Source organism: Rhamphochromis longiceps, linkage group LG6 (assembly GCF_057381845.1).
Source record: "Rhamphochromis longiceps isolate RC_006_pf linkage group LG6, R_longiceps_female_GT1.1, whole genome shotgun sequence".
Classification (NCBI taxonomy): Eukaryota; Metazoa; Chordata; class Actinopteri; order Cichliformes; family Cichlidae; genus Rhamphochromis; species Rhamphochromis longiceps.
The window spans coordinates 46,508,238-46,534,848 of record NC_140562.1 but is presented as its reverse complement, the minus strand read 5'-3'; the positions used below and the strand labels follow the sequence as shown (position 1 = coordinate 46,534,848).

Genomic DNA, 26,611 nt, shown 5'->3' with positions numbered 1-26,611 from the left:
CAGAGATGACGACCTATCATCTGTAACTCCCCTCTGATCCCCCCCCCCTCTCACGCCCTGTGGAGAATCGCACCTTTCTGGCTTTATTATTTTACTTCCTGTTTGCTCAAAGCATAAAAAACAGGAAGTTGATGTTTGGGACTGTTAACTGGACAATAGTCATGTGACCAGATGAAGCAAAAACGCCATCTGCTGGTGAAACAAACTTTATTCACCCAAAACCCAAACAACAAAACATCAACACAAAGAGATCCCTCCACAAATAGGGACTGGTCACACCCACCACCTCATATTGGCTGTCACAACATGAATTTTAACCAACAGCAACATCCATTAACATCCAGCCAATATTTACCTTTAAATCCTAACTTTAATTTTGAAAGTCTTGCTGCAGGAAAAGTGTTCATAATAATGTTACCACTAATTCAAAACAAAAAGGGGTTTTAGCCTTGAGCTAATATGCACGTTACATAGTGGGTGGGATGTAGTGTGTGGCTGTGTGGTGAGGGGACGGGGCAGCAATGTATCCAACAACGTGAGAAGGGTTGGGGGCAGGGCAGTAGAGTCGTGGGGCGTGGCCTCCAGTCGATATTGGCCCCCAGTGGACAGAGGAAGGGAGGCATGGGTGGTAGGAAGAGTGGTGAGGGTGGTGGGCGGGATGTGGAAGAGGAGGTGCAGGGGCTGTAGTCAGGTAGGTGCTTGGGGGTGGAGCTTCATATGGCAGGTGGAGTAGTGGGAGAGGAGGAGGGAGGGGTGACTGATCTGGGTAGAGGAGAGCAGAGGAGGGGGCGGAGCCTGGAGGAGTAGGACTGATGGAGGAGGAGCTTTCCATGGAGACACCTGAGGAGACAAACCACATGCTTATATTTTCAAAGTAAATTCGTTTATAATGCAGAAAATTTGGGTTTTAACGTGGAGGCAGACTAATCATGTGACCTGACCAATGACTAACAGCGCCTGCAATTGGCCCATTGTGCTTCTGTCTTCATTTACACTGCACCTGACTCCAGAATTACTGCATCGCACTTCCTGTCTGTTGCCACGCCTGTTTGCTATGTTCATCCGGTCAAATTTCACCTTAATAACAATACAGTAGTCATTCGGTACAGGAATGTGACAGCTGGATGGTGTAGGGTTCGCCCCACCCTTCCCTCCTCATCACGCCACTCTCACCGTTATGCAGCTGTAAAGCTTCACCAACAGACCTGCTGACCTCCGGCACTTCTACACTGTTTTATTGACAAACACTTCCTGTTTTGGCAGCGTGTGCACTCCAAAGGTAAAGGTGTGTCACTAGTACTGACCGCCGTTGTGTCCCTCTGTCTGTCCATCTGCAGACCTGGAGGATTCTGGGTAGGAGCTGGCGGGCTGATGGGAGATCCGCCCAGTCTCAGAGAACGGCTGGGAGGCAGCTGGGGACGGAAGATGGGACAGATCAAGTCACAGTAAAGGGGGTGGAGCTTAAATTAAAACACCTGAGGGACCATCCATGCTGTAATGACATCACTGCACACATCTTCCTGTTAGTCATGTGTTCCCCACAGTTGCCGCCTACCTGATCGCACTGTTTTATTGTGAAAGGCTTTGCTACGGAAGTGAAGGCTCAGCTAAAAGATGAAACTTGCATCTTTTGTATACAGGTGGAGGAAGTGCAGCACCACCTGCTGGAACCGATCACTCTTACCGTGCAGAGGGGGCTCCTGGCCCAGGTAGGGCGTGTAGGGCTGGTAGGGGTAGGCAGTCTCAGGTGAGGAGGCGGGATACACCTGCTGCTGTTGCTGCCAGCAGCTCTGATGGTACCACTGAGGAGACAGATGGTCACATGACGGTCACATGACAAATTCACAGCATCATGTCATCACCTGAACCTGAAACACCTGCAGAATCATCTATAAACATTCAAAGAACCTGAAGGAAACGTGTGTCTCTTTGAAACGGCAGCCACAGGTTAAAGGAGAGGAACACCAGTCACATGACCTCCACAGGACCCAGGTGATCAGAGTGTCCTTGGAAGATGTTTACCACACCTGCAAGTGACTCAGGTGCACTCAGACTTCTGCTGCTAAAACAGATTTGCCAGTGGAGGAGCTGAGCTAGTTTCAGTCATTATGTCCTGTTTATAGGTCGGAAACCTGCAGTCAGCTGAGACTGAAGGATCACCTGGATGATAACGAAAGGTTTCTCCCACTGAAAACGTCCAGAACAGAATCAACATTCTGTGATGCTCCGTGAGTTCATTCAGGCGTCTCACCTTCACCTGTCAGCGCCGCTTCAAAGACTGCGGTTTACTGTTCAGGTGTCTCTTACCTGGACGCCCAAATTGAAGTAATACTGGAGGACTCTGCAGTCTACACACACACACACACACACACACACACACACACACACACACACACACATAAATCAAACTGATCCATATGGATACAAACTGTAAACACAAGCTTTTGACTTCTGACCTCTTGGTAAATCACTTCCATTAGGGTCATATGAATAAGGGGGCGGGGCTACCACAGTGCAGAGCGGCTCACCCAACTCATTAACCAACCAGGAAGAAGCAGCTGGGATCGCCATGGCAACTGGAACCAGAAAACGTGTTAGTGTATGGCAACCTACTGAGAACCAATGAGACTGAAAGACTTCGTGTCAGCTAAAGCTCTCAGAGGTGACAGAAGTCCCTCCCCCTGATATTCAGACTTCCTGTTTTAGAGGTGCAGCCAATCAGAGCCAATTAAAGCGGGTTCGGGCCTTAAACAGGGCAGAGCTCTGAGAGAAGTAACTGAGGTGGGCAGTGTTTGCTTACCTGAGCGTGTCTGCGCGTGTGTGGCTGACGGCAGGTGAGCAGCTGCTGGTAGCCGTGATGAGGAAGAGGAGGGTGAGGAGGAAGAGGAAGATGGAGACGAGCAGATGACTGACAGCGGCTTCACTACCTGAAACACACACACACACACACAGCAGTGAGCGAACACCTGCAGCTCTGCAGGCAGCCACAGGGGGCAGCACATCAGGATTCTGTGATCAAAAGATCTCAATTTCTGTTTTCAGTCACAGCGATTCTGCTCGTACACACAGAACCCGCCAAGCGTTTTCTTTTTTCCCCCCTTTAATACAAAATATTTTTATAGAGTATTTATGGATATAGTTTACAAAGAAAGAAAAGACGGACAACAAACTGTTTACAATGAATACAAAACAGAACTTCTCATGTTAGAACATCGTTTTCCTCTCTTATTATTTACCAAACAAGCAACGAAAAGAAAAAAACTACAAGATAACCAAAGCCAGAGGGATTATGATATTAACTAACCCTGTCCACAAGAACCACACAGAAGTTAGCTGCAACATCACTGAGCTTCACATTCCCATTAACAGACAGACATCAGACCACTATGGAGAAGCAAATCCGTTAGTCAGCTGGAACATCCGTAAGTTGAAGTTTAGAGAAGTTTTCCAGAAAGAGACCCCAAATTTTATCGAATGTGCCCTTTTGGTTCTGGATGGAGCAGTGGATCTTTTCCAGACTGAGACATGACATGAGATCAGCAAGCCACCGAACATGGGAGGGCGGGGCAGCGGCCTTCCACCTCTCAAGTCCACCTCATGGACTTGAGAATGGGAGCTGGGGTTACACTGCACAGTTTATTATAGATGCGAGACATTACAGCTTTGCCTGATAGTTGCAAATTAAGGAGCTCGTCCAGTAAGTTAGCAGCTGGAGCTTCTGGAAAATTTGAGAGGTGGGATTGCAAAAAATGTCTGCTTTGTAAAATCTATCTAAAAAAGTGAGTTTTGGGAAGATGTATTTTCCTGCCAGCTGATCGAATGATGATAGTTTATTGTGTATAAAGAGACCTTTAAAGTAAATAATACCTGCTCTAAACCAGACCTGGAACAAGTTGTCCAAAGCTGGGGGAGGAATAGGTGGTTTGAAAGGATGGGGCTTTTAAGTGAAAAATAATTAAGATTGAAATGTCTCCTGAACTGCGCCCAAACCCTGAGGGAGTGCCGAATTATTGGATTAGATGTAAAGTTGTCAATGGATGAAGGAAGAGAAGAACCCAGAAAGAAGGCAAGAGAAAATTCCCTGAGTTGAGCCTGATTCCATTGCCAGCCAGCTGGTGGGGCCCACACCCTCCCCAGACTGGAACCAGTAGGTCAGGGACCGAATGTTGGCAGCCCAATAGTAAAAGCGGAAGTTGGGGAGTGCCAGACCCCCTTCAATCTTAGGTTTCTGTAAATGCACCTTAGCTACTCCAGGTCGTTTACCCTTCCAAATATAAGAGGAGATTCCAGGAGAGTCTAGAGTTGTAAAGAAAGACTTGGGGATGAAGACTGGTAAAGATTGAAATAAGTTGGTCTCAAAGGTACGGTTTAACTTGGTTTAAATCCTACCTCTCAGAGAGGTCGTTCTCTGTTGCTATGGGGCAACACTCCTCGGCTTCTGCCCCTATTTACTGTGGTGTGCCTCGAGGGTCCGTGCTCGGTCCTGCTCTTTGTACATGTTGGGATTAATTTTTAGTAAATACAACATCTCCTTTCACCGTTATGCCGATGATATCCAGATTTATTCACCTCTGAAATCCGATGTGTCTGCTTCTTTGCAACCTCTGTTCAACTGTTTGCATGAAGTTAAATTTTGGTTATCACATAATTTTCTTACATTGAGCGAAAATAAGACCGAAATCATAGTCTTTGGTAGTCACACTCTGCTAGACCGGTTAGCTGATGCCCTTGGCCCTCTCGCTAGCCATCTCTCGCTCACTGTAAGGAACCTCTGAGTGTTCCTGGAGGGCCCTTTTAAACTTCAGAAACACGTCTCCACTGTGGTAAAAACAGCTTTTGCCAGTTGCGTCAGATATCCAAAGCAAAGCCATTACTACCTTTAAAGGACCTTGAAAAGCTTGTCCACGCATTTATTACATCCAGACTGGACTACTGTAACTGCCTCTACTTGGGCCTCCAACACTCTTCTCTTTACCGGCTTCAGTTAATTCAAAATGCAGCTGCGCGTCTTTTAACAGGTACGAGAATCTATGAACGCATAACTCCAATTTAAGCAAATTACATTGGCTCCCTGTCAAATATCGCATAGATTTTAAAATTCTTTTGTTCACTTTTAAAATTCAGAATAATTTAGCGCCCAGCTATCTCTCTGAACTCCTCCACTTACACAATCCCAACAGAGCACTTAGATCGTCCAATCACAGGCTCCTTGCACAACCTAGGTCTCGAATGAAGTCGAGCGGTGACCGGGCCTTTGCAACCGTGGCACCCAGACTCTGGAATAACCTCCCTGTTCATGTTCGTACTGCCGAGTCGATCCAGTCGTTTAAATCACGTCTTAAAACTTATCTTTTTACTTTGGCCTTTGATTCTAACTCGTTGGCTGTTTTAGCTTATTGTGTTGTTACCTATTGTTTGTTGTCCTGTTTTATTGTTTGTTTTAATTGTCTTGTGTTTTCACTGACTGTGAAGCACTATGGTCAACACTGTTGTTTTAATATGTGCTCTATAAATACATTTTGATTTGAAGTGTAAGAATTTAGGAAGGATATTCATTTTAATTGAATTAATTCGTCCGACCACAGTTGTGTTCAGGGGTGACCACTGTTGAAGGCTTTGTTTGACATTCTTCAATAGTGTAAAAAAGTCGGCTTTGAGAAGTTGTTTATACTTTCTTGTAATTGTAATACCAGGTAGGTGAACTGCTCCTTGACCACTTTAAAGGGGAAACCCGACAAATCTATTGGAAACGCTTCTTCATTTGATAGACAAAGTTCGCTCTTGGACAGATTTAATTTATAACCACAGACTTGACTGAAACGCGTGAGTAGAGACAATATAGACGTTAGGGAAGCATGTGCATTTGAGATAAAAAGCAATAAATCGTCAGCATAGAGAGAGACTGTTCAGTTTGACCTCTTTGTATGCCCTGGACAAGTTTACTGCTTCAAAAAAGCATTGCTAAAGGTTCAGTAGCTAGATCAAATAACAACAGGCTAAGGGGACAGTCCTGACGTGTGCCACGTTTGAGTTTGAATGGTTTTGATTTCTGGCTATTAGTGCAAACAGACGCAACAGGGGACAAGTATAGGCACTTGATCCATGAGATGAAGTTGGGACCGAACCCATATCTTTCCAGCACAGCAAATAAATAGTTCTACTCCACGGCATGAGTTGAAAGAAGTTCAAATTTGGTTTGGAGTTCAATATGTTTCTTGTAAACCTCAGAGTCCTTATTGTATGCATAGTGATGGTCCAAGTGTTTTATTTTATCGGCTAATTCTTGCCTTTCTTTGAAGTTTACCCTCTTTACATTAGCTGTATATGAAATGATCTGCCCTCGGGGATAGGCCTTCATTGAGTCCCAAACTAAAAGGCTAGAAATATTTGGGGAAAGATTGGCGTCTAAAAAGAGCTTAATTTGGTTATTTATAAATTCCAGAAAGGTATTATCAGATAGTAGTGTGGGGTTAAAACGCCAACTCCTGTCTGTTCTAGGTAAGTCAGGCATAGCCAGTCAGAATTAAAGGGGCGTGGTCTGATATAACTATGGCACGGTATTCACAGGCACATGCAATACTAGTCAAGTAGTCTATCCTAGAAAAAGTGTGATGGACGTTAGAGAAAAAGGAATACTCCTTTCAGTCAGATGCAGATATCGCCAGATATCCCTGTTCCCGTATGTAGAAAGAAAGGAATGAATGTGTTTATGTTTTTGAACAAAAACAGGAAATGCACACTCAGACTTTGTCCCGACTGCCGTTAGACCAAAACCAAGAGAAGAAGAGAGCTCGGCGCGTCACAGGAACAGGAAGTGCTCAAAGTCCAAGCACCACCACCTTCAGAGGTTGCGACCTCTGGAGGATGACGTTGGACAGGCGCTTTAGGCCTGCTGTACAGGTTTTTGATTGGACGAACAATGTTTAGAGCCGTTCTCTGTCCAGCTTGTCGCCGCCCACCGAGACGAGGCGGAGCAGAGATGGCAGCTGCAGTCTATGGCGCGGTCGCAACGATATTCTCCTGAAGTCTGAAGCAGGAAGTTGAACTTTCCCGGGTCTGAAACGAGACGCTCAGACTGCGAGGCAGCAGCGCCAACCACTGAGCTACCCTGGCACTGCTGTCACACACGCGATGATGTCACCTTCAAGCTACGCTGCGGGACGTACCTGCTGGCTGTAGCTGAAGTTCACGTCTGATCTCGTGGGAGAGTCAGCCACGCCTCCTTCCTGCTCATCCTTTCAAAATAAAATAAAAACAGACTGATTACAGCTTCATGGGGTCACTGATCACATGACCTCTTCACACGTGCGAATTTCAAACCTGTTTTCATGTGCAACATTATGCTGACCTGCATCACACTAACAGGAGACAGAGGTCAGCTCTTACCTGATTGGTGGAGGTCTCAGTGGCGCTGTAAACTCCGGAGGTCTGGAAACTCTGATCTGAAATAGTGTGAGACGGAGTCACCAACATGGCTGCTGCAGGGAGGCGTGTCACAGCGGGATCACGTTACTCACCCTGTGAACTGTAGATGAAGTCCTCCGTGTACTCTGCTGCATGCGGGAGACACACACACACACACACACACACACACACACACACACACACACACACTTAAAGTCAGTTTCTGATGAGTTTTCACAGTAAAAACCTCTCATTAGACTTTTACTGTGAAAGGTTACTAAGGGGAAGGAAGTGAAAATCTGAAGTGAGCAGTGGTGTCCTCACCCTGGTCCTCCACTGTGCTTATGTCCTCCTGCTCCTCCTCTGACGAGCACACGGGAGTGTTTCTGGGTGGGGGGGCAGGGGAGAGGGGCCCAGAGCCTCTCTGAACTCTATAGGAGGAGCCAGAGGGAGGGGCTGGGGCACCAATGGAGGGGGGAGGAGCCACAGTGGGGCCCTGCATAGGAAACAGTAAAATGTGACCTGAAAATGTTACACCTGAGTCTTCTTCTTCGACAACAAGTCTGTGACCAATCATCAGTCGCCTCACTCAAGGGCCCTTTCTATTGGCTGCCAGCAACAACCAAGAAAAGGCTGTATATAAAAGATAGACATGTTTGTAGGAGTTTAAAACTGCATTCTTGTTAATGGCCTAGAGGGGGCGATAGCTGTGGTCACGTGGAAGTGGAAAAAAACCTCAGTCACTCATCTCAGCTCACACACAATAAAATGGAGTCTGACGTCTCAGAGGACAAATATCTGGGACACTCTTAAAGATGTGATGTCGCTGCTTACCTCACCTGTCCTCAGTAATGTAGAATCTGGTTTTTGAGTAACCGTCATTTAAACGTGTTTACCATAAACCACGTGAAGCACACGGCCCCTCCCACCTGCCTCAGTGCTCCGTGCACACACGCGCCGCCATCATCAGAGGATTTTTCCCAGCACATACTCACTGGCAGCGGAGGGAAGACGCCGTCGCCGGCGCCATCGAGCTGGTAGTACGAGATGGCTGCGTCCAGATCGGCCGGCTCCTCCACCGCCTCGGGAAAACCAAACTGACACTCTTTGTTCAGAGCCGCTGCCAGCTGACGCCGACTGCGCCTGAAAAAACCATGGAGGAGAAAATAAAAACCCACCGACTGACATCACATCCTCTTTCAGGCCAGAGTGACTTTGTCTGCGATTACAGCACCTCATGTCACATGACTCGATTCATTTTAAAAACAGGAGCTGCTTCAGAGATCAGCTGACCGGTCATTCCTGGTGGTTACATCAGTGTCGTGCGTGTTGGCGTGTCGTGCGTGTTGGCGTGTCGTGCGTGTTGGCGTGTCGTGCGTGTTGGCGTGTCGTGCGTTTACCGGGACCTGAAGGTGAAGCTCTCGTAGTCCTGATAATACCTGCGACCAGGATGGTAATAGGTCAGCTGAGTACCAATCAGGTGACGGTTCAGGAAACGGGTGGAGCTTCTGACCAGAAACATTTGCGCGCGTGCACACACACACACACACACACACACACACACACACACACCTCATTAACATGATATTTTTTACCGATGGTCGGAGCCACTGACATCGATCAGGAAACTAAGGGGGCGGGTCCCACCTTTAGAAAAGTGCATTTAAAACATTTGTGTCTGTGAGTCAAACTGCACAGGTGCATCTCAGGTAAAGTCTCACCTTGAGGCTCCGTAGCGTGGTGTTCGGGCTGGGGGGGGATGGTGATGGTGAGGGGGGGCATAGGGGTCATAGGTCATAGCTCCAGGTGATGGAGGAGGGGGTGGGCGGGGGTGGCCCGCCGGTTGGAAGCGAGGCGGCAGACTCGAGGGGGCGGGGCCTCCATAGGAAGGAGGAGGTGGGATTAGCAGCTCTGTTCCCTTCATCCCACGAGATTTCCTGAAGTAGCGATGGCGGTGATGCCGCTGACCACGAGAGTCCGGGTCTGAGGGAGAGACAGGAAGAGACCGTACAGGAAGTCAGGTGAGTAACACAGGAAAAGGATAAAACAAAACAGGGAGTGGATGGGGGAAAAAAAAAAAAAGAAGCACCGAGGTCTCCTTTTCTGGAGGGCGCAGCCACATTCCAGGCGGGAACCGGATTCACGGGTTTGAGGTCCGTCAGAGGGACCAGGTGTCTGTGAGGAAAGACACGTGAGTGATGTCACAGCGGCACTGATGGACGTGATCCTGCCGTGTGTGTGTGTTACTTCTCGCCCAGTTCCTCGATGAACACCGTGACGGCGGATGAGTGCGTTCCCACTTCCTGGATGAAGGCGTTGTAGTACTTGCCCTTCGGCTCCAGACGCACCTGAAACAAGTTTCATTCCTGATGTCACAAACATGGTGGCTAGGGGGTGAAGCCAAAAATAAAATGCCACCTATCTTATAGTACCACAAATGTTTTTGGAGCTTCATTCATAAGAGTTACAGCCAGTAACCACAGACAGTAACTGTTTTTCAGTGCTTTCCGTGTCTGAACAACTGATTAAAGTTTGACCTCTGACCCCTCGCTGTAGTGACCTCACCAAAAACTCACAACACGCATACCGAGACGCCTCAGGGGCCCGTTCTTCGTACCTCGCTAAGTAAGTTAGCTGGATTAGATTGTTGACGATTTCGCGTGATCTTGGATCGTTCGGTTCCCCGAAGCCCATCCGGGACTTGCTGTCATAGCAACAGATCCGTAAGCGTAAACCTGCTCGGGAGCAGGTTTACTTTATGTAAACAGGATTAGATCGCGGCCACGCAGGTATGTCCGCTTCATTTATACGAAAGCAACAGCGATATTCCACCACTGTTTCACCATAAATAAATAACATCAATGTAACTGAAGATAATGCAGCACTTGATCCTTTTATTGATGTCACACAGATACATACAGGTCATTCCCTAAAAAAGGGAAATCTACTATTAACATTCTATTACATGTATGTGATTATTACAGATGTAAGTCATATGTCAGAGTAGTAATTGTAAATTACTTCATGTAATCAAGATGAGAGACCACGGCTATAAAAGCGAAGGTGGATTTGGGAAGCCTGTCGCAGCCATGTCCTGTCCGTATACGCGAGCAGCCCATTGAGGAAGGTACGAGATTGATAAGGAGAGTTTCCAGAATTCAGCGTATATTGCGGGACAGACAGGATCCTTTAGCTCAGCGCGACAGTGTGCTCATAGAGAGATATCGATTTTCCCGTGAGGATATTATTTACTTAACCAACTTGTTGACGAGGGGGTGCAGGACCACCACCTGTCTTTTTTTGCTCTGCCCTTTTCTTGGTTGCTGTTATAAACAAACAGATTATTCCAGGGTCTCTTTCCAAGAGACGACAAGCAATATAAGTGATAAATATTACCATTCTGTAGGATATTCTAATATTTCACTTTTACTTGTTCCCATGTTCTAGTGGGTCCTGTTGTGGCTCTAATGTGAAAGAGGATATAATATAACATATTATAATATAATATAATGTAATATAATATTGGATAATATCGTGTCATATGATAGATCTACCCTACCGCCTACTGGTGTTGGCCAGAGGGGCCGATAGCGCGATATGGCAGCCTGGCTTCTGTCAGTCTGCCCCAGGGCAGCTGTGGCTACAACCGTAGCTGCCTCCACCAGTGTGTGAATGTGAGAGTGAATGAATAGTGGCATTGTAAAGCGCTTTGGGTGCCTTGGAAAGCGCTATATCAATCCACTCCATTATTATTGTTATTATTATTATTGTTATTATTAAATTACTTACGAGTTTAATTTGTCAGCAACTTTCTGCCAGCCCTCTCTCCTTGCTTTTGCAGCCTTTGCAGTGTTCCCTTGTGTTTTAATTAAACTCTGAAACTCCTGAAATCCCTCAATGAAGAGTTCTTGCTCTGCTGCTGGAAAATACCGAGCGCGCTCCTTCGACATTTTTGCCGACCAATCAGCGGGTTGCCGATCAATGTTTCTACTATCGATGCGTAGCCCCTTTTACGACACCCAGTGATCTCACATTACTTCATCCAGCTGTACTAATCGTCAACAGCAGGTGTGTTCGGAGAACCGGATTAGCGAGCTCACGGTTAGCGCGATGGTTTGGTCTTGGATGTGTCATTTGATCTTGGATGTAGTAAGCGAGGTACGAAGAACGGGCCCCAGGTCACGAAACCCAGAGTCCCCTTGATGTTTACGTGCTTGATAATTACATTCTCCAAAACTACTTCCTCCAAATGTTTCAGCATAAAAGCCTCTTTTAGAAGTGAAGTTCTCCTGTGTAGTGAAATGCTGACAGCTTTTAATTTGAAAGGAATACAGGAAGTGTCAAGAGTTTGTAAAGGAGAGTGAGCCTAGATGCACTGGTGGATTATTTTATTGCAGGTGAGGTCAAAGGTCAGAGAGCGGTTCCTTTTTTTCTTGTCATGTAAAATGTTGACAGAGCTTTGACGAGGACGTCCGTCTCTGCACATCGATATAAATCAGAATAAAAATAATAATAATTCACCATGTCATAAACAGCGCCAGCCTTATTAAGCATCACTGGGCACTCTCCCTTTGTATCCTGTAGCATCTAGATAACCTGCCGGCTGTGAGGTCAGAGCCTGAGGCGGTTTGGTGTGAATGAACTCTGACCTCTGTGTCTGAACCTTGTTCACATCCGCGTTATAAAGTTTTCAGTAATACAGTCTTCTTACCTGACACTTGTCTCCCAGGAAGTACTGCCTCCCTGCAAACACCATGTAGTCCGTCTTCTGCATCTCTGTCACAGTGATCAGATTAGACCGTCACAGGAAGTAATCAGATTACACAGCTGTCAGTTGTACAGTGTCCAGCTTCAGTTCACCAGCATTACTTTATCCTGACGCTGGTCTGGATTAGTTAAACCTGCGTTACCTTTGCAGGTGTCCTGCCACACATCGAACTCCAGGTTTCTGTAAACGTCCCCGTCCAGAGACTTCATCACCTTGTAGGGCAGAGACAGTCTGGAGGGAGGCGGAGCTTCTGCAGGAGGCTGAACAACAAAAACATTACATCAGCTGCAGTTCCTGATGTCCAGCAGAGGCAGCAGTGAGTCAGTCCCATAAACTTCCATGTTTGCTGACTGCTAGCTTCACCTGACCAATAATATGGCTGCTGTGAGGTTACCGTACCAACAGATCATCCAAGAAGGCGGAGCTCCAGTTTAATGAGTGAAATTCAACAGTTATGATTGGATGCCACTGACTTGCACGTCACGGATTCTTCTGGCATCATTTGGCTCTTTGCATTTTTACCTTTCTTACTTCACCAATGACGAGTTCACGTGTTCCAGGTCCTGCTGATGGCGTCCTACGACTCTGAACAAACTCAGGCTGAAACTAGACATTAAAAGCTGCAGAGCAGAGGTCGTCAATGCAGAGCCTCAGGCGTGAAGCAGGAAGTAGAGCGTGTTTCTAAAGACCCTGGTGGCTCCTCTGAACGTTCTGGAGGATTCGGCACTGTGGTTGTTTTTTAAGTTTCATTTTTCTTTAAGTTTTTGGTACTTTTGTTGCTGTTAGTGTTGTTATCCACGAATGCTCGGGCGATCGAATCGGCATCTATCAGCATTCCTACCTTTGAGTCGTCCGTCACAGCTCGTGGTTTCTCCTCGATGGGTCCGCCTGGCTCCGCCTCCTCACTGCAGAGCACAAACAAATGGGCCCTCAGTTCTGATGTTTCCATGACGATGGCTGCTTCATCAGTTTCTGATTTCGTCTGTCACCGTTGCCCTGGTTACCATGATTCCAGGTCAGAGCTGCTCTGCCGCAACGTCCTCAGGTGTGTATGTGTTTACCTGTGCCCGCGGTCCTCAGGTGTGTCATATCCAAGGTCAACATCACTGCACATGGATGGACTGTTTCTATAGCGACGACCTCCGACCCTGAAGGCCTCCATGGCCTGGCAGAGCTCCGCCTCCTCAAAGCCAAATACCTGAGTGTAAAGCAGCTCATACAGAAGAGCTACACACACACACACACACACACACACACACACACACACACACTGAGTGCAGAGGAACTATAGACTTTCTGTGTTCGGCCAATCAGATAGCAGCACTCACACTGACAGAGGGCGGCAGAGGCGGGGTAACTCCTTGGGTAAACAATGTCATAGTGACCATTGATGGAGCAGCACAGCGTCACCTCGGCAACACAAAAGACTGACAGTCAGCACCAGCCAATTACCTCACAGACCTCAGGGTCACGTGACCTTACCTTGTCCACAAAGTCGTCCTCCGAGATGATGGTGGCTGGTTTCCCCGGGTAACGGTAGATCAGGAAGCAGCGCCTGCACACATGGAGTCATGTGACTCAGAGTCGTACTGAACCAGAGCGATAAGGGACGCCTCATTTATGATGTCATCACGCCACAGACTCAAACTGATACTGACATATTCACGGGTGCACATAAGTGGTCCGCAGGTGCACATTTGCTGTCAAAATAAAAGACGCGCACCAGATAAGAAGTTGCAACGCGCGTTTGCGTCCATACAAAAGGCAGTGTCTTTGTCCGCTTGAGCAGGATTTTCACAGCACATTCTGCAACACATCAGTCTTTATTTATAAAGCACTTTTCATACAAAAATGTAGCACAAAGTGCTTTACATGGTTAAAAGCAGCCCACCCTACCACTCACTCCCCACACTCTCATTAACATGAACGATCATGGACACACACACACACACACACACAAAGTAAAATTGGGCTGGGCACACATGAGCCAGGTGAGGAAACACTATCACAGGGAGCCGGTCACAGACCGCAGCTTCCAGGCCGGGCACACGGCAGGAGGGAGGCAAAGGAGCCCCCCAGCCAGGCTGAGAGGACCCACAGAGCCCCAGCAGCCCCGGTGCAGAGAGCCCCCTCTGAGGAAACACTGGAGATATGACCTAATAAGAGTATATGCAGAATAAAAAGATAAAATAAATAAGAATGGGATACAGTATAAATATAAATAGAGTAAGAAGATAAAAAACAAATAAGAATAAAATCAATAAATATTAGGTAAAACCTAAATTAACAATATAAATAGAATAACAGGATAGAATAAATAAGCATAAAATAAATAAATGTTAGGTGAAAGCTAAATTAAAAAGGTGGTCTTGAGCCTGTTCTTAAAAACATGTACGTTCTCTGCGGCCCTGAGCTCCTCCGGCAGGCTGTTCCACAGACGAGGACCATACCACTGAAAAGCTGCCTCTCCGTGAGTATGTGTCCTGACTTTAGGGACAATCAAAAGGCCAGTACCAGAGGACCTCAGGGTCCGCGAGGGTTCGTATAGTAAAAGCAGATCTGAGAGATAAGAAGGCCCAAGACCATTAAGACATTTAAAAACCAATAAAAGAACTTTAAAATCGATCCTGAAACACACGGGGAGCCAATGCAGCGATTCTAAAACCGGTGTAATGTGGGCCCGCCCTCTGGTCTTCGTCAGCACACGAGCTGCAGAGTTTTGCAAAAGTTGTAAAGGTGAAATATTCTTCCTAGGAAGACCAGAGAGCAGGGCATTACAGTAATCAATGCGACTGGTAATAAAAGCATGCATCAGCATCTCTGTGTTGGCCCGAGAGAGAATAGGGCGACTCTGGCTATATTTTTTAGATGATAAAATCCAGTTTTAAAAGAACAGCGTGGTCTACTGTATCAAAGGCTGCGCTTAGATCCAGTAGCACCAGGACTGAGAGCTGTTGGGAGTCCCAGTTACATCTAAGATCATTTAAAACCTTTAGGAGAGCCGTCTCTGTGCTGTGGTTCACCCTAAATCCAGACTGGAATATCTCCAGGATCTGTCTATCATTGAGAAAATCATTAATCTGAGTAAAAACAAGTTTTTCTAAGATTTTACTTAAAAATGGTGAGTTGGATACAGGTCTGTAGTTATTAAAATCATTACAGTCCAAATTGCTCTTCTTCAGAAGGGGCCTCACCACCGCCGTTTTAAAGGCAGCAGGGAAGACACCCAACTGAAGAGAGCAATTCATCACGTATAAAAGCTCAGCCTCAAAAAATCCATAAAGTGTTTTAAAGAGTGAAGAAGGGATTGGATCTAAAAGACATGTGGTGGGTCTCACTGTGGAGAAAACTTTCTGAAGGTTCTCAGCATTAACCAGGACAAAGCTGTCCAGTGTACAATCGAGCCATCAGATGTGTTTACAAACATATCGCGATTAGATAAAATATCAGATCTGATGGCGCTGATCTTTCCCCTGAAGTGGTCTGCAAACTGCCCACAGAGCGAGTCTGTGGGGGTTCTTTGGGAGCTGTTAAAATCAGGGTTAAATAAATGATCTATGGTGGAAAAGAGGACCTTGGGATTATTTTTGTTATTACTGATTATTTTGGCAAAGTATGAATTTCTTGAGTTCCTTAGTGTATTATTGTACATTTTAAGTTGCTCGCAAAGTATTTGATGGTTGATTGCATTTTTATTTTTCCTCCACCTCCTTTCTGTGTGTTCACCATTGGTTTGAAGCCAGCTCACCTCCTGCAACCACCCTTCCGAGAATACGCGCTTCTTTTGCAGTTCGGACTCCTGACATTTCTTTGGAGGTGGAGGAACACCAAAGCGGCTTGCTTCTTCGACACCTAGTTCTAAACAAATGTCTGTCCTCCTCCAGAGAATCTTATGGACGCGCATTGCAACTTCTTATCTGGTGCGTGTTTTTTATTTTGACAACAAATGCACACCTGCGGACCACTTATCTGCAACCCTGGATATGTTCCTATTACTGCCAGCAGTAAATGTGTTTGCCCTGCACAGCGCCCCCTACAGTGGCCCCTTAGTGCCAATCCCCAGTCCTGTTTAAGCAGGTTTTTCCTCACACGTCTATAACATGTTCACTTTTCACCTGCACCTCCTCACTGAGAAGCAGAGATGGTCAAGTGTGTTTCAAATGCTTTAATTTAAACATCATGAAGCGCAAAACAGTTTAAACCAATCTAAACCTCTTTACAGTGTGAAGCTCCACCCCTCGGAGTGAATCACCTAAGGGGTGTGGCTACGGACAAAGTTCAATACGTGTTAGCCGTTTCTCTGCTTTAGCTCCATCAACAAATCTTAGCACTCGAGTCAGAGATAACGGGATCCCCACGCTGAATATGAACTCTGCTTCAGTAAAAACAGGCGTTTCACAGGTCATGTGACTCTTCTACTACACAGAATTAGGGCTGCTCGATTATGGCAAAAATGATAATCACGATTATTTTCACTGAAATTGAGATCGCGATTATTTGACGATATTTATTTAACCCTTTAAGACCTACTATAGAACCAAGTCCGCCAGAGCTTATATTATATTTTTACAGTCTGTAGTGCCATTTGTGGGAGCATTTCAAGTTGCTATACAACTGTTATAGCCCATATTTTAATAATATGTCTGCATTAAGTCCATAGTAACTACATTAATTGCAAAAAAGTGCAATAAACTACAAAAAAAATTGAAAATCGTTTTTGTTTTTTTTACATATATTACTTGGAGAAATTTAAGAGGTTTATCCCTCAAAACTTTAAATACAATAAAGTTGCAAAAATAGTTTACAACAACAGGAAATTTATTTTGAGTGTCTTCATAGTTTTATTTTGGAGATACAGCAATTTTTATATACTGCAGGAAAAACAAAAAACAATCCTATGATGCAAATTTGCAAAGAAAACAGCAGGTGCATCAAAATAAACTATTTCCAGCAGTGCAATTCGAGTTCTAAGCATCCCAGCAACTATTCAGAAAAGTCAAACATGACCAGTATAGGCTTTTAAGGCCTACCATTAAAAAAACTACAATTTCCGCGAAAATGACGTCACTTCCGGTTTCGGGGAGGAAATGGCGGACATGTGATAGTTCGCGCTGACGTCTGTTTCATTGTGGGAAGTGTTACGAACAGCTGATCGGATTGGCAAAGCCTGTTTCTGGAATATTATGTTTTTGTTCCTGCAAGAGCTTTTTATGCAATTTTTGCAAAGCTTTATGTGGAAGGAAACCGTGACCGAGGACAAGCTGATGGCATAAGATGTAAGTACAACTCCTCCGGTTTCATATGCAAAACAAATTATTGCGCTAGCTTACACGGTTCCGGTTCTACAGGGATTTAAAAATAGTTACACAAAACGGAGCGTGCTGCTCTGACCGGCTTTAAAGGGTTAACAATGACTTTAAAAAATAATATAAAATAGTGTGCAACACCACTGAAGTTTTTTTTACCTCTCTTTTCAACCAACAGCAGTCACTCTCCTCTCCAAATAACTTCTGCTTAGCTTTCCGAGCTTCCTCTTAATTAGCGGTCTCCAACCATTTTTGCGCCACGGACCGGTTTATGCCCGACAATATTTTCACGGACCGGCCTTTGAGGTGTCGCGGATAAATGAGGGAGGGGCTAATAATCGGCTCAGTCATTTTTAATGATCGTTGAAAGCCCAGATCGTAATCGTGATTAAAATTCGATTAATTGAGCAGCCCTACACAGAATGATCCCTGTGAGTGTCGTCTGCTCCGATCAACGACGTAGGAGATGATGATGATGATAACACAACGGTAAATAATCTGAGAGATGATGAACCTGCAACCTGAATAGCTATTGAGCAACTACCATAATCATCCCACAGATGTAATATTATCTACTAGGGATGTAAGAAAATATCGATACAACGAAATATCGCGATATTTCGCGCAATGATACTGAATCGATATTTAAAATCACTGTTATCGATTTTTTTAATTGAAAAATGACATGCATTTACTGTTTATTTCTTTTGTATGTTGGAATTCAAACTCCGGCCACTGGTTTGCAGTTTTCACCGCCTTTACTATGACGTAAAAACGAGGTCTCGCGATAACTGTAGAAGCGTCTAGTTTGCCAAAAGAACGAAGTAGAACAGTCAGTGGACGTGTGTGATGCTAGCTAACTGATGACTGAAGAGGAGAGGATACAGCCGGCCCCCGCAGCTTTCAAAGCTGATGTGTGGACTTATTTTGGATTTAGGACAAAAGAAGGCAGTAAAGACTATGACAAGAGCTATGCAGTCTGTAAAATCTGCACCGCCAGAGTCAAATATTCCGGTAACACAACAAATTTACGAACACACGTGTCTAGACACCATAGCGACGTAGCGTCAAATGCTAATTTTAAAACAAAACGAGGTGATTCCTCTCAACGGACAATTGAAGAAGTTAACTTTTCGAAACTACCAGCAACTTCAACTCGTGCAACAAAAATAACGCAGTCAGTACTTGTTTTTATTTGCAAAGACATGCGCCCCCTGAGTGTTGTGGAGAATAAAGGATTTCGTAATATGATTAAAACGCTGGAGCCCCGTTACACCGTTCCTTCTCGACAACACATCACGGACATCGCTCTGCCAAAGTTGTACCAAGAAGTCAAAGCGACAGTGCTGGACTCTCTCAACTCGGCTGAGACAGTTGCTCTGACATGCGACGCTTGGACTTCGAGAGCCACTGAATCGTACGTAACTGTTACAGCACATCACATAACAGACCAGTGGAACCTTCAGTCTCATGTACTACAAACCCGAGCCATGCATGACAGTCACACAGGTGAGCACATTGCAGCGTTACTAACTGACGCTGTGGCTGAATGGGGATTGAACGCAAAGGACCTTGTTGTTGTTACCGATAATGCACCAAACATGGCTCTCGCGGCTAGACTTGCAGGCATAACGCACATACAATGTTTTGCACACAGTCTGAATCTCGCCTCACAGAAAGCACTGAAAATACAATCCATGGTGCGACTTCTCGGGAGGATCCGACGTGTAACAGCCTTTTTCAGGCGCAGCACCACAGCCAGCAACCAGTTGAAGCAGAAACAGTGCCTCCTTCAGCTACCAGCTCACAGATTGATCACGGACATAATTACAAGATGGAACAGCTCCTATGATATGATAGAACGATTTTTAGAACAGCAACCAGCCATCTGTGCAGCTCTGCTTTCTGCAGAAGTTAGGAAGAGTGAAAAAGAAATTTTCACATTAAGTGAGTCTGACATCACATGTGCAGAAGAAGTTGTCAGGGCACTCAAGCCTATGAAGGACGCCACCCTGGTGATGTCAGAGGAGAGTATGCCAACCCTGTCCATCATTGCTCCTCTTCATGCCAAGCTTGTGATGGGTGCACAAGAAAGTGTTGATGATACACCGACAGTAAGGGACATTAAGACTGCCATAGCAGAAGATCTGGGAAAGAGATATGTAAATGAGAGGGAGACACTATGGATGGCATCAACTGTTGATCCTCGGTTTAAGGACCTGCCCTTCCTGTCTGAAGCAGAGACCAGTGAGACCTATTCCAGACTGTTGGACACTGTGGTGACTGTGATAAAGAAGGAAGAAAATGTAAGTAAATAAATTAGTTTATTTGGAAAAATTCAACTGAAGTTATAAGCAAGTGAATAAAGTAAAAAGCAAAAAAAAAAAAAAGCATATTGATGACATTTGTCATCAAATATTAGTGAAAAACAGGGTGAATCTTGGATTTGAATTTTGACTTTCTGACATTAATACTATTTGAATTTAATGTTTTTCAGCAGCAAAAGAATGAGGAGACTGACAAACAGGTGGAGGAAGAGAATGCCACAGAGGAGGCTCATCACCCACATATCAAAGACAACTTTGACTCCATCCCTCGGCCACCCCTAAAAAGACAGAGGACCTCATGTGCATTGGTGGACTTGCTCGGAGCTACGTTTGCCTCTACTAGTGACAATACTGCACCAAAATCAGAACATGATGTTGCTGCAGCTGAGATCAAGAGGTATAGAGATGAGACCCCTTTGCCTCTCACAGGAAATCCTCTCAGTTGGTGGAAGGACCATGAACAGGAATACCCTCAGCTATCCAAAGTAGCAAGGAGTTTCCTATGCATTCCTGGAACAAGTGTCTCTGCAGAGAGAGTTTTCTCCTCTGCAGGAGACATAGTAAATGCACAGAGAAGTGTCCTGAGAGCTGACCATGTCGATCAGCTTGTATTCCTGCACAAAAATCTGGAAATTGAAAAATAAACACTGAGAAAACACTACACATGTAAAATCTCTGATATGAGAATGTTTGACATTTTGGTTGAGTCTCATAAGCACTTATTTAGATGAGTAAATTCCTTTTTTCAGGTTGTACTAAAAGTGTTCCATTGATGGACACTGCAGAGCTGTACTTTATTTTATTAACACTTAATTGTAATAGCACTTTACATTTTTTGTTAATGTTTACTTGGATGGATTCTTCAAGCAATTTCATTTTTGATTTATATTTGTTTATGTTAAGGTCACATAAAAAGTGCTTTGTTTTGATGCTCCATAGAGCAGTTTTTGGATAAGTATTTTACAATCATAGTACTTAGAAAGACTTCAGTGTTACATGTTTACTTTTTTCATGTTAAAAAATACTTGATATTTCAGTAAAGTAGTTTTTGTTTGTTTATTTGACATGACTTCTAATAAGGCAGATGTTAATTTCTCCATTCATTTTGAACTTAGAGTGTTTTTGTTTCAGATGTTTCATGTCAAGCATTAAACAGTTTGGACTGTTTACTTGAGTTTTCCTAATTAAATTTAGTCCTACTAAACACAAATATCGTCTGGCTTTTAGTATTGCAATATATCGTATCGTCTACCCTGTATTATGATACATATTGTATCGCCAGATTCTTGCCAATACACACCCCTATTATCTACAGCTACTCTTAGTACCATTGATGTTCATTTAGACTCTTTTTCTCCAATTGATCTTTCTGAGTAAAAGTCATCTGTTCACACAGCTCTTTGCTAACTACAGGCCAATCTCCAACCAGGCTGTAGGTATTACAGGTACTGTGCTGCAGTGGTTTGTATCATATCTATCTAATAGACTCCAGTTTGTGCATGTAAATGGAGAGTCCTCTTCACACACTGAGGTTAATTATGGAGTTCCACAGGGTTCAGTGCTAGGACCAATTCTGTTTACATTATACATGCTTCCCTTAGGCAGCATCATTAGAAGACATAGCATACATTTACACTGCTATGCTGATGACACCCAGCTCTATCTGTCCATGAAGCCAGATAACACACACCAATGAGTTAAACTGCAGGAATGTCTTAAAGACATAAAGACCTGGATGGCCGCTAACTTTCTGCTTCTTAATTCAGATCAAACTGAGGTTATTGTACTCTGCCCTGAAAACCTTAGAAATATGGTCTCTAAGCAGATTCTTCCTCTGGATGGCATTACCTTGGCCTCCAGTAACGCTGTGAGGAACCTTGGAGTCATTTGGAGCAGATTTCTCCTGTTTTGGCTTCCTGTTAAATCCAGAATTCAAAATCCTGCTCCTCACATACAAGGTCTTAAATAATCAGGCTCCATCTTATCTTAATAACCTTGTTGTTGCGACTTTCATCCGTAAATAAAGCCGCGGCCGGCTGAGTTGGTTGTGTCCCTGTGACGCGCCTCCAATAATCCATAATGAGTCGTACTTGTACTTTGCGCATTTATTTTAAGAACAAAACAAAAACAAACATTTGCGCTTTCAATCAATTTACAACTAGCGCATGGATTAACTGGTGTGCCAAAAAATGACGGTCAACAGAAAAGTTTGCCCACAAACCACTCACCCAACACACCTGCTGCGAACACCGACATCAGGTAAATAGACTGTGACCACACCCACATACCATCACCTGAGACGCAGGTAAAACTATACACCTGTGCCACCAAAACAAAAAGGAAAAACATAAACATTGACTTTGGCTTTTACACTTGTAGTACCATATCACCCTATTAGAGCGCTTCGCTCTCACACTGCAGGTCTACTTGTTGTTCCTAGAGTATTTAAAGGTTTCTGATCACAACTAGGGCTGGGTATCGTCACTGATTTCTAGAATAGATTTGATTCCGATTTACAAGGTCCCGAATCGAATCGATTCGATTCGAATCTGGGAAATTTTGCCTCAGACAGTCAGAAATATTATAATTCAGATCTGTACATTAACATATTTTTGTATCTATATAAAGGAAGCTGACACTCGCAAGACTTTATCAAAGGTGTGAGCATCACAGCAGAGGCCTTTGTGTCAAAGTAGCTGAAGATAAAACAGAAAAACATGAAGGAGATTTTCCTGGCTTGGGATTTTATAAAAAATATTCTGCAGTAGATCAAAAACGAAAGAAAACCATTAATCAACATATGAACATTACCTCTGAGTTACAGCGGTTTTATTAGAGACACAGCGTTTTGCATTTTGCATAATTTTAGAAAGTTTAAATTTGTTCAGTAACCTGTTGAACGGCAGAAATGAGGTTTTCTCTTCGGAAGTAGGTAAAAGGGAAAAAAACAGCGGCCGACAGGCTGTGAACAACGGCAGCCTTGTGCGTAACAAGCAAGCGAATAATGAAGAAAACAGATTTTTAAACGGGAAACTGTTCTTGAAATATACTGAGAGATAAAACTAACAGCTCTAGAATCAGCGCAAAAAGGACGTAAACACAAAGCGCGGACCCGCCGAAACATCAGAATCAGCTCGTCGATTTTAATCGATGAATCGATTATCAAAACCCACCCCTAATCACAACCTGGTGCTCCTTGTCCCTGTGTATGAGCCCTTAGTGCGCAGGGAGCCACCACCACAGTCCAGAGATGGACGGAGGAGAGCGAGGAGGCTCTTAAGGACTGTTTTAAATCTACTGTGTGGGAGGTGACCTGTGACAACCACGGAGAGGACATCGACAGCCTTGTGACCTGCATTACTGACTATATTAACTTCTGTGTGGATAACGCCGCACCCAACAGGACTGTGCGGAGTTTCTCCAACAACAAACTGTGGATTACCGCAGAAATGAAAGCCGTCCTTAAGCAGAAGAGGAGGGCCTTCAAATCCAGGGACAAAGAGGAGTTGAAAAGGGTGCAGAGAGAGCTGAGGGGACTGATAAGGAATGGGAAGGAGAGCTACAGGCAGAAGATGGAGAACCAGCTTCAGCAAAACAACGTTGGTGAAGTCTGGAGAGGCCTCAGAACCATCTCGGGCCACAAACAGCAGAACTCTCTGCCTGGGAGGGATGTGAGATGGGCAAATGAACTGAATCATTTCTTCAACAGATTTGACTCAGCCATGAGGCAGTCTACAACATCGGCTGCAGACTCACCCACCCCCACTGCTGCTGTTCCACCTCAGACACTTCACACCTCCTCTATTCACTCTGCTCACTCCCCCCCACCCCCAACAACAGCATCCAATACACACTCAACACAAGGCTCCAGCCTGCCTCTCTCAACCACCCAGGTTAGGAGGGAACTGAGGAGGATTAAAGCCAAGAAGGCAGCGGCCCCAGATGGCATCAGCTCGAGGGTCGTCAGGTCCTGCGCAGACCAACTGTGTGGGGTGATGGAGCACCTCTTCAACCTGAGCCTGAGGTTGGGAAGAGTCCCACAGCTCTGGAAAACCTCCTGTGTTGTACCAGTGCCAAAGACTTCACGCCCCAAGGACCTCAACAGCTACAGGCCGGAGGCTCTGACATCCCACCTGATGAAGACCCTGGAGCGGCTGGTCCTGGCTCAGCTTCGGCGCCTAATAAGCTCATCACTGGACCCACTTCAGTTTGCCTACCAGCCTGGCATTGGCGCGGATGATGCCGTCATTCACCTCCTACATCGTTCCCTCGCTCACCTGGAGACCGCTGGAAGCACTGTGAGAATCATGTTCTTTGATTTCTCCAGTGCCTTCAACACTATTCTTCCCTCGGTTCTAAAGGACAAGCTGGAGAACTCTGGAGTGGAGCATCACCTCACTACCTGGATCCTGGACTACCTCACCGACCGACCACAGTATGTGAGGACTCAGGGCTGTGTGTCGGGCAGGGTCGTCTGCAGTACGGGGGCCCCACAGGGAACGGTTCTGGCTCCGTTCCTCTTCACCATCTACACTGCAGACTTCCCCCACAATTCCACCCAGTGCTTCCTGCAGAAGTTCTCTGATGACTCTGCAATAGTCGGCCTCATCACTGATGGGGACGACAGGGAGTACAGAAACTGACACAAGACTTTGTGGACTGGTGCCAGCTGAACTACCTCCAGATCAACACCAGTAAAACCAAGGAACTGGTGGTAGACTTCCACAGGCACAAGCATTCTCCACTGCAACCACTGAACATCCAAGGTATGGACATTGAGGCTGTGGACAGCTACAGGTACCTTGGTGTTCATCTGAACAACAGACTGGACTGGACTCATAACTCAGACGCCCTCTACAGGAAAGGGCAGAGCAGGCTGTACCTGCTGTATTTTTACTCAGTTGTATATAGCATTTGTATTCTATTTTTATCCTATTGTATATTTTATTCTATTTTATTCTGTACAGTTGTGTACAGTATCTTATTCTATTCCAGTGTTCTCTAATTTTTGCTATATAACTTTGCACTGTCCACTTTCTGCTGTAACAAAACATATTAGTCCCACACGTGGGAAATTAAGGTTATCTTATCTTAAAAGTAGAATGGGAGGCAGAGCCTTCAGTTTTCAGGCCCCTCTTCTGTGGAACCAGCTTCCAGTTTGGATTCAGGAGACAGACACTATCTCTACTTTCAAGATCAGGCTTCAAACTCCTCCCTTAGTTATGCTGCAACAGGTGTAGCCTGCCGGGGATTCCCATGATGCACTGGGTGTTTCTTCTTCACTCACTATGTGTTAACAGACCTCTCTGCATTGAATCATATCTGTTATTAACCTCTGTCTCTCTTCCACAGCATGTCTTTATCCTGTCTTCCTTCTCTCACCCCAACCAATCACAGCAGATGGCCCCGCCCCTCCCTGAGCCCGGTTCTGCCGGAGGTTTCTTCCTGTTAAAAGGGAGTTTTTCCTTCCCACTGTCGCCAAAGTGCTTGCTTGTTGTGATTTGGCGTTATATAAATAAAATTGTATTGTGATTTAGGATGGTATAAAACAAAAAAAGAAACAAAAGGAAAATTCTGGTTTGGTAGCCACACCCCTCAGGTCAGCTGGTTTCGAAACACGCCGTGACTGCTTTGAGGTCATCGAAGAAAACACAGCATACCTGCATCACTCACCTGTACAGCTGAGACAGAGCCTTGATCTCCACCTGACCCACCGTCTCCTGAAAACACACACAGGTTAACACACTGCCTGCAGGTGAACAGCTGACTGAAGGTCAAAGGTCAGAGATATTCACCTTTGGATCCTCCAGACGTTCCAGGTATTTCTCAAACGAGCCTTCAACAAACTGCAGAGGACAGAAAACACAGCACAATGAAGTAACTGAGTATTTCTCTCATACTCAGAATACTCTGAACTCACCGGCTCAAAGTTGCATCTATTGGCTCTCATGAAGTTAGCGCAGTCCTGACGGATCTTCTGATGGTAATTCTGAGAGAAATACAACTACACACACACACACACACACACACACACACACACACACACGAGAACAGTTTTTCTGAGGTTAGCCTCGCGGGTCGCCATCACGCTGACGCACACACCCAGAAACCACTCCGAGATGACAAACAGCCGTCACTAACAGTCAGGGGGACGAGTTAGGGACAACCTCAGACTGCTGAGCAGCAAAGCTCAGGTGAGCTCAGGTGTGTCGCTCCTGGGGAACCTGCCAAACGCCTCAGCGGGAAGGAAACAGGAAGTTGCACCTCTAACAAAACACAAGAGTGACAATCTCTTCCTGCAGGAGAAAAGTAATCCACTACACTCCCATTGAGGTAAGAGTCACAGGTAATGGATTACTCAGAGTAACAAGCGAAGCTGATGGGAGGAGCTTCACACAGACATCTGAGGACAGGTGAAACCTCTGAGGAGTCCACAGGTCACTGACACGTGTTAGTGTTGCTGTCCCTCCTCATGAGCTCGCTGCCTCCTGGTTCTGGTTCGGCCCACACTCTCCGCAGACCTGCTTTGTGCGGCGGAATGAAACTGTGTGCACTGACGTCTGTGACCTTTGACCTCGCCCAGTTTGACCCAGAGTTTAAACAAAGTTCCCTCACACCGTAACTGTACTCGGTACGCCTCCCTCCCGCCACCCAGCTCACCTGCTCGGACACGGCCCGGAACAGGCTGGACGCATCGCGTGCCACCATCTTCCGGTACAGGCCGAGGCTGCACAGGTACTCGTCCATGTTCACGAAGTACTTCTTCAGGCCTTTCTGCATCGCGCCGCCACTCCGTCACCTGCACA

The 26,611-nt window shown here is 45.4% G+C and overlaps 2 protein-coding genes across 2 annotated transcripts; one reads left to right on the top strand and one right to left on the bottom strand.

Moving 5' to 3' along the window:
• Positions 1 to 198: 198 nt before the first annotated feature.
• On the bottom strand, positions 199 to 26,598 carry alg13 (ALG13 UDP-N-acetylglucosaminyltransferase subunit). Its single transcript, XM_085408278.1, has 25 exons — positions 26,466 to 26,598; positions 25,726 to 25,809; positions 25,601 to 25,651; positions 25,479 to 25,525; positions 13,655 to 13,727; positions 13,501 to 13,582; positions 13,234 to 13,399; positions 13,014 to 13,077; positions 12,315 to 12,432; positions 12,116 to 12,180; positions 9,652 to 9,752; positions 9,494 to 9,579; positions 9,126 to 9,387; positions 8,805 to 8,912; positions 8,400 to 8,547; positions 7,729 to 7,900; positions 7,518 to 7,553; positions 7,387 to 7,442; positions 7,167 to 7,235; positions 2,801 to 2,927; positions 2,457 to 2,576; positions 2,308 to 2,348; positions 1,685 to 1,802; positions 1,305 to 1,412; positions 199 to 840 (listed from the first exon to the last, which is right to left on the bottom strand). The coding sequence occupies exons 1-25, from the start codon at positions 26,583 to 26,585 to the stop codon at positions 467 to 469; spliced, it is 2,796 nt and encodes a 931-aa protein (XP_085264404.1). The 5' UTR covers positions 26,586 to 26,598; the 3' UTR covers positions 199 to 466.
• Positions 18,055 to 19,166, top strand: LOC146668961 (E3 SUMO-protein ligase ZBED1-like; the record flags this gene model as incomplete). Its single annotated transcript, XM_085408361.1, has 1 exon — positions 18,055 to 19,166. A coding segment is annotated over exon 1 (825 nt), but the record flags the coding sequence as incomplete, so codon positions are not given.
• Positions 26,599 to 26,611: the final 13 nt, after the last annotated feature.

Bases quoted from the DNA above. Each gene is read 5' to 3' on its own strand.
- alg13 (XM_085408278.1), bottom strand. From the start codon at position 26,585: ATGCAGAAAGGCCTGAAGAAGTACTTCGTGAACATGGACGAGTACCTG. The intron at 13,728-25,478 runs GTGAGTGATGCA...CCATGTGTGCAG, and splicing joins GCTCTGTCTCAGCTGTACAG to GCGCTGCTTCCTGATCTACC. The intron at 13,400-13,500 runs GTGAGTGCTGCT...GTGTGTGTGTAG, and splicing joins CTCTGCCGCCCTCTGTCAGT to CTCTTCTGTATGAGCTGCTT.